This window comes from Mytilus trossulus, chromosome 6 (assembly GCF_036588685.1).
Source record: "Mytilus trossulus isolate FHL-02 chromosome 6, PNRI_Mtr1.1.1.hap1, whole genome shotgun sequence".
Taxonomy (NCBI): domain Eukaryota; kingdom Metazoa; phylum Mollusca; class Bivalvia; order Mytilida; family Mytilidae; genus Mytilus; species Mytilus trossulus.
Window position 1 is genome coordinate 28887546 of NC_086378.1, and position 8361 is coordinate 28895906.

An 8361-nucleotide genomic window follows, 5' to 3' on the forward strand; every position below is an offset into this window, starting at 1 on the left:
AACTTAATTAAAGCTGCTTAAATATTTTCTTAAGAAAGTTATTTGTAGCTTTATTTTATTCTAGTAAATTTTATTTGTTTTAATCTATTATAATGTTACTGTCATGTCAAATGTTTATGTCTTTTGGCATTTTAATGAAATAAAAAATATTTCTTCGTCTGTTTCTCCCCTGTATAGAAAAATAATGAGATGCGGTATAATATTTGCTAATGAGACAAATATCCACCAAAGTTCAAATGAAGTGAAGTCAATTATAGGCAAACGTATGTAGTCTTCAACATCCTCATACCGTAAAATCGGCTGTTGAAGGACCGTATACTACATCAAAAAAAATATAAATCAATTCACTAGATAAAATTAACGGTTTAATTTATAACAAATCAAATAGCGGTATAAAACAAAATGGCAGACATGAACCAAACCACTGAAATACATGCTCCTGACTTGGAAACAACACAATAGAAAATATTATTTCACAAAATACAACTGTATAAACTAAAGCAAAACCAACAGAAACGTCTTTAAAAAGATAAATTGCGATTTGCATCAGAAATATATAATTGGATGCTACAAAGATATATATGGTATTATGTTCAGTAGGATATTTAAGATGTTTAAGTTAAAATATTCATCTTCCTTCCGTTTTCTGTACGGTACATTCCGTCGGTATTGTTTTCGATTAAAAACATTGTTGTTGCACTATGGCTATAGATTGCATATTGTATGTAAATCTAAGGCAAAGGCAAACCACAGGTCATCAAGAGCCGGACTTTAGTTCCCAGTCGGCAGAATTCATCGTCTCTTGAGGAAAGTAAACTATTCAGAAAGAGATGACTCGGAAGGACTTTTGCCAAAGCCTTTGATAAGGTGCCACATAATAAGACGCATTTTTTAAAATGAAATTATGAATTGTTTTGGTCTCTCGTAGATAGTTATATCTGAAGGTATTGTTCCATCATCCTGATTTTTTTATAAAGAACATATATAGTTGGCAGATCTATGATTAGTATTTATTCGTAAAGATTCAAAGCTAGACATTGTGTACATACACTTATTGCTGACGACTGTATGTCGCCCTCTCTCTATATATATATATATATATATATATATACAACTCGTCTAAACATCAACCCAACAATGTTAGATCTGTAAATTCATTCAGTTAAATTTTCTGTAAGCTAAGAAGATAAGAAGAGTTTATTCTATATAAGAATACTAGTAAGTAGATGTAGTATGATTGCCATATATATATATATATATATATAGGAAGTTGTTGTATGATTGCCAATGAGACACCTCTCCATCCAAGTCAAGATTTGTCAAAGTAAACCATTATAGGTCAATGTACGGTCTTCAACAAGGAGCCTTGGCTCACATCGAACAGCACGCTATTCATGGCACCAAAATGACTAATGTAAAACCATTCAAAGGGGAAAACCAACGGTCTAATTTATATAAAAAAAAAACAAACGGAAAACACTAATGAACCACATCAACAATGCTAATAATATTGTTGTGTTGTTGTCCCGATTGGCATATACCCAGCATTTGCATTTGTTCATAGAGAAATGCCTATTGAGATTATACATTCGAATATCTCTAAACCGTTCGTATAATTATACTACATTTGACTAGAATAAGAAAAAACGCGCGAACGGTCTCTTCCTTTAGTACTATAGATATTTACTATATTAATTTTGCAATTGTATTTAAGCTGCATGTAAGGATTTTTTTTATTTTATGAGTTCTGATAATTGTATTTTTTCTTTTTAAATGTTTGGTTCTGGGGAAAATTTAGTACAACATATCTAAAGGAAAAAGTAAGACACAGGCTATGATCAAAGATCTCTAGCTCCCATACATTAGTCGTCGGGAAAAATCTAGAAAGTATATTCACTATATATCATGTTGTATTATATCTCATTCTTGAGTAGTATGCCATCTGACTGTTGTCAGATCTGTTATCTTGCTACTTATATTGAAAAAGACGATACGGTGCGTTTTTAGTCTTTTGTTTATTGTTTATTTTAATGTTGCTTCATGTAGTTTAAACATGTAGATCATTTTCTATTGTAAAATTTCGCTCCTTAAGTTATAGCTTTGGACCAACAACAAAAAAACGAAATGTTACTGCGGACATGATTTCTTAAGGAGTGTGTATAATACTATTTGTATATTTCGTTTTTTTATTGCATTGTACTAAATTATATACGATATGATTTATGCACATTTTTTGTATGTCTGTACGTTGACCTTTGGTTGTTTTTATCCTCGTCCTACAGTTTCGAATGGATAGTTGTCCCATTTGGCAATCCTATACACATGTCCCTATGGTATGACCTTCCGGGAACAAAATCTATTTATTAAAATTTAAATGTACACTTCTTACTATAAAACGCGTCACTCTTCGCCATAAATATGACAAATCACGTTTGCAGCATGCAAAGATGTGTAGTAACTGCTTTACTGTTCTTATAACTATTTAACACACATTTTTTTTCAATAAAAATAACACTCAAAAGAGTTGGCGTCGATAATTTTTTTCATATCAGTCTTTATGGGTTATTTCTTCGCATTAAAATAAAATTCATTCAGTTAAATTTTCTGTAAGCTAAGAAGATAAGAAGAGTTTATTCTATATAAGAATACTAGTAAGTAGATGTAGTATGATTGCCAATGAGACAACTCTCTAAAAGACCTATTCCCTATTCCCTGTCACATAAATTAACATTTAAAGGTCACCGTACAGCCTTCTATACCTTATAGTCAGCTATAAAATGCCAAAAAATCACAAATGTAAAACAATTCAAACGAGAAAAGTAATGTTTTTTTTCAAATGTTTTAATTTCTAATGAGGATAATAATAATTCCCGATTCTCTGCCATCGTGTGAACACATTTGTCACCTGTGAATAAACGTGTATTCCCCGCCGTGCAAAACGTCTCGTCCCTTTGCGTTTATAATTTACGTTTCGTTGAATCGTGTTCTCTATAATTCTCATAAACATGCTTAACCCCGTACATTTTTGCGCCTGTCCCAAGTCAGGAGCCTCTGGCTTTTGTTAGTCTTGTATTATTTTTATTTTAGTTTCTTGTGTACAATTTGGAGTTTAGTATGGTGTTCATTATCACCGAACTAGTATATAGTTGTTAAGGGGCCAGCTGAAGGACGACTCCGGGTGCGTGAATTTCTCGCTACATTGAAGACCTGTTGGTGACCTTCTGCTGTTGTCTTTTCTATGGACGGGTTGTTGTCTCTTTGACACATTCCCCATTTCCATTTTCAATTTTATTCTCGTATGAAGAAATTCATGAAGAGAAAATTTACTAAATAAAACCAATAGGAAATAAGTAGTTGGTTTTATTGGACTTTTGAAAAGCTTATATTCATTTCGGCCGCTGGCATCAATAATTTTTTTCTTTTAAAAGTCATTGAAACAACATAATTATTTCATCAAAAGACATTACTTGTATAGTGTTGTTGCATGACATATACAATATATGTTGTAAGAAACTCCTGCACCCGCAACTCGTGATGATGATAACAATAGTTTACAAATAAAGGTAAGGTCGGATGATCAAGAGATTGTCCGCCTGTTCATCTGCTGTCATGCTGAAATATTATTGTCATATTTTATACATAAGATATAAATAAACACGACATAAATATCATTTGATGCGGACTTGTAAGATTAATTTGAAGAAGAAACAAAAATGACATTGTGAAACTTCATCAAACATGGATATGCAGGCAGTTTTTGTGCTCTTATTCGCATGGTTTTGCATATCAGTTGCAAGTAAGTATTAATATTTGTTATTGGAAATTGATTAAACCATATTGATAAGGTCTATAGATCAGTGTTTTCAGATCAAAACGTGAAAAATTTAACCAATCATTATTCCCTTATTCAAATTGTTTTTGATTAAAAGCTAAGATTTTCTCATTATCAACGAAAAAACCTTACTGTATTCTTTAACATTAGTTTCCGTAAAAGACCATTAGAAATTGTTTTTAACTCTACTTTTTTTTGCGTTACAAAATATAAGGTATATGATATTAACATCAAAACGATGGTAAAATTAATTATGAACCAAATAAATTTCCTCACTAGATCTAGTTATCAAAAGTTGGTACAAAAGCATTGACTAAAATTAATTTGGCTCGTTTAATTTTCCTAAATTTTTGACAAAATATTCGTTTTGACCTTTTGACAAAAAAAAATTAAAAAATCAAAAAAATCCTTGAAGCACACACTTTATTGGAAAATTTTCATTGGATATAATAGCAGTTTGACAAGCTATGATTTTGATCATTGAGAAGCTTTTATTTCCTTAAAAACGTTCAGCTGATTTTTACTGAGTTATCTCCCTGTAGTGTTATGTTTCACCTTAATGAACAGAATAGATACTACAGTTGCATGTTTGGGATGGCAAAAATATAAACATTTGTAAAAGCTTGATACATCCTTGCACAGAAGTTTCAATTCCAATTCAATCTCTTTTAGTTACTATAGCTCAGTCAAATGGGTTTCCTTGCGTTCATTAAAAAACCTCGTTTAACTAAATCTTTGTTAAACACTTCCAATATGTTTGTGATGCTCAATTTTCTCTCCATTTAGTTATAATGATTCATGTAAGTAGCCATAGCAGTAATATACACTAGCTTCACATGCTATTTCAAACCTTCTTTTAATGATGTGCAATGCATAATATATTGACAAAATCATTCATTTGTATTTGTATAAAACACTCATCTGAGAGGTGAATGCGACTTTTTTATGAATCTATTTGAGTGTTAAAACGTTTACCGAAACCCCAACCTAATCCTTATTTATACAATGTATCGTTATTTATATTCAACAGATCCAGTGAAACAATTAACTGGTGGATCACATAATAGTAAAGGAACCAACACAGCATCTGTGGGAAGAGCCAATATTGGACGAGCGGGTTCATTAGCAAATAAGATACTCATACCGGGAAAGAAATCTTCAGGGATAAAACTTTTAGAAACATCACATCTGTTAGGCACTGCAGGTCCATTCGATAGGAATGTGCTGCCATCCCAAAACGATTTAGGGTTAGATAACTCTTTCTCAACATCTACAAACAATGGTATACAGAGAGACACAAGGAATAACAAAAGAAGTCACGACTTTGATGATTGGGATTCTTGGGAAAGTTCTGATGAGCATAGTCACAGACGAGGAAATGAAATTCGTAGAGATCATTCCGATTGGGACAGTTGGGAATGGGATTCAGGTGAGTTTCATGCAAAAGAAAGATTTGAAAAAAATCATAATATGCGTGGTGGTTGGACGGTTAGAGATGATTGGGAAGATTGGGATTCAGATATATCCTCAGAGGGAATGTATGATCGAGGGAATCTTAATACCAGACCAATAGGGTCACACAGAGGGTTGAAAAGAACAGTCGACGATTGGGACGACGAGTGGGATTTAGATAGTTCTTCAGAGGATATAGAATATCGAAGTGGACTCAAATTCAGACAACCGTTATTAAATAATAGAAAGAAAGGAACAGTCGATGATTGGGATGACTGGGATTCAGATATATCTTCAATGGAAACAGATGATTGGAGAAAAGTCAGACATATTTTGCCAAATAACAGAAGGAAAGGAACTATCCATGATCAGGATGACTGGGATTCAGATACATCTTCATGGGAAACAGATGATCGGAGACTATTCCAAAGCAGAACAATAATGCCAAATAACAGAAGGAAAGGAATACTCCATGATCGAGATGACTGGGATTCTGATTTTTCTGATGAAAAGAGGGATAGTGCACATAACCAAATGAACTCAAGGACAAACAATGGACTAAAAAGAAATTTTAATTATCAAAGTGATAGTAGTGATTGGTTTGATGATTGGTCGGATGAAAGGTTCGAACAAAGTAATGGTAATGTTCGGAAGCCACATATGAGAATGTTCTCTTCCAGGAAAGATGACAAAGACGACTTCTTTGGTGATTGGTCAAGTGAACAAAGTGAAAGGACACATAGAAGAGTAGGCAGAAATAATAAAAGAACATTGCATGGCAATAACAGGTCAAATAGGTTAAAGAAAGATAACTTATATTTCGAAAGTGATGAAAATGAAATGTGGGATAATGCCAGGGACAATGATAATGAACGTCAGAACACACAAGATCCATTTTTGAAACGTGTGCAAAACGCTTTTTTATTAGACCTAGATGATATGGAAGACTTTAATAAAATACCAATGAAGAGAAAAACAATGTTACCAAAAGGAATCCAGTTCATTGGAAAAGATAACTGAGACCACAGAGAATTAATTAACCAAAGATTAACGGTTCAAAAATCCGATTTAAAATTTTCTGTTTAACAACCTTTTTTGTTACAGAATGTCTGGTGTAGAAAAGCGAAATACAAACGACAGGAACGATGGAATGTAGAATCCTGGTTCCGATAAAAAAAAATGCCTTTGTCCTTCTCCTTTGTTAAACATTTTATAGACTTTTGTTAGGACGATCTCTACTGAGTTTTATACTCAGTAAATACAAGTATTTCTATCTTATGCTTATGCCTACTTTTTCATATTCATAAAAAAAATTATGGACCTTAACTTATCCTTTGCAACGATGTTATATTTCAATTTTCGTGATTTTGCTGCGTTGTTGCATTTGATTTGCCACTGGGTTTTGATTGATTGTTGGTTGATTAACGTCCAGTGGCAAATATTTCATGCATATTCAGGACGAGAACAAGTTCACAATAAATACAATAGGTAGGTTGATACAAAAGAGGCCATCTGGGATTATGGTCGGGGAAATTTGGATTGCCACTAGAAAATGAGGGTATATTGGATAGGGACAGAAATTTTGCCTTGCAACAGGCCACCTACGGACCCCTCAAAGAGTTGTTGCAAGGGTTCTTAACGTGCAAAGATCGTGGCACTCTCTTAACACGAGGCATCGGATTTAACGTCCCCTTCTGACCGGACGTGACTGCGAACTTGATACATCCCGCACAGCCAAACGGACACCCCACTTCGGCAAGCGTTTTACTGGTCGGGGGAAGACCAAGTGACCATATTTCTATACCCCAGTCACCCTTGGGGTTGATTTGCCACTGGGGTTTTGATTTTTAATCGCGAATCATTTTGATCAAGTAAAATAAGGAATATATTGATTGATTGATAATTTTCTAGTTGGTAATTGTCCAACAATTAATATGACATGCACATGGACGATTAAGGGTTTATATAAAAAAATATATATATGAAATATGATTATTTTTTTCGTTAATGTTTAAGAAAAGGTAAAAAAAAATATGTATCGCTTTTAATAGCCATTATGGTTAAATTTTGTCAAAATAAGCTATGAAACATTGATGATGAATCATTCACTTGCAGGTTAATAATTCGCTCTCATTGAATCCGTATTCATTTTATCCCTTAGCTGAGATGGATACTGCATGCATTGTGCGTGTTCAGTTATTTAAAAGAAAAGAATGTCAAAATTGAAAGTGAAACAGAGGTGAATCATTTGATTGACGTATTCTATCCACCAAAAATCATTCCTATACAGATGAAAACGACGACTAACGTATATTATTAATTTATAATATGAAATGAAACAAAGACAAATCCAAATGCACGAGTCTAAATCTATTTGCATCTATATTTATGTGTATATCGGTTGTATGGCAACCAGAGGTCTTCAGGGGTCAACTCCACAATTAACAAGATGGCGTCTAGACTAAAATACACACGAAACAAAGCTACATATTATCGAGCCCATGTCAGGTCTATTGTTTATTTTAGAGTTTTTATAATTTGGATAAATGTTTTACATTGGTATAAATCAAATATGAGAACTTGAGTCAAATCAGTGAACATGAATTTGACAGCTATTGTCCCTTTAACATGATAATTATATATTAGTATATCCTGCGTTGTGATTTTAACGTGTTAGCCTCAACGGCTATAGTCTACTAAAAGACTCATTGTTCTACCCAAAAGTTGAATCACAAAAATACTGAACTACGAGGAAAATTTATAAAGGAAAGTTCCTTATCAAATTTCAAAATCAAAAGCACAAACACATCAAACGAATAAACAACAATTGTCATATTCCTGCCTTGGTACAGGCATTTCTTCACTTGTATGACAGTCGCATCAAATTCCATCATATTGACAACGATTCTGGAATAAAACAAACAGACATACCAAGTAACATTTTACTTTTAACATTAACTCTGGTCTAGAACCGTGTGTTTGACATCAGAACGTAAACGTCACACAGGTAGAGATATAAACTAATGTTGTCGTTCAAAGTATGCAACATTTAAGGTGGTATGGGAGTTTAAAATAAA

The 8361-nt window shown here is 33.0% G+C and overlaps 1 protein-coding gene across 1 annotated transcript; it reads left to right on the top strand.

The window, feature by feature from the left end:
* The first annotated feature begins 3596 nt into the window (after positions 1–3596).
* Positions 3597–6660, top strand: LOC134721055 (bifunctional endo-1,4-beta-xylanase XylA-like). Its single transcript, XM_063583760.1, has 2 exons — positions 3597–3796; positions 4863–6660. Exons 1-2 carry the CDS (start codon positions 3739–3741, stop codon positions 6302–6304), a joined length of 1500 nt encoding a protein of 499 aa, XP_063439830.1. The 5' UTR covers positions 3597–3738; the 3' UTR covers positions 6305–6660.
* The last annotated feature ends 1701 nt before the right edge of the window (positions 6661–8361 follow it).

Bases quoted from the DNA above. Each gene is read 5' to 3' on its own strand.
- LOC134721055 (XM_063583760.1), top strand. From the start codon at position 3,739: ATGGATATGCAGGCAGTTTTTGTGCTCTTATTCGCATGGTTTTGCATA. The intron at 3,797-4,862 runs GTAAGTATTAAT...TATATTCAACAG, and splicing joins GTTTTGCATATCAGTTGCAA to ATCCAGTGAAACAATTAACT.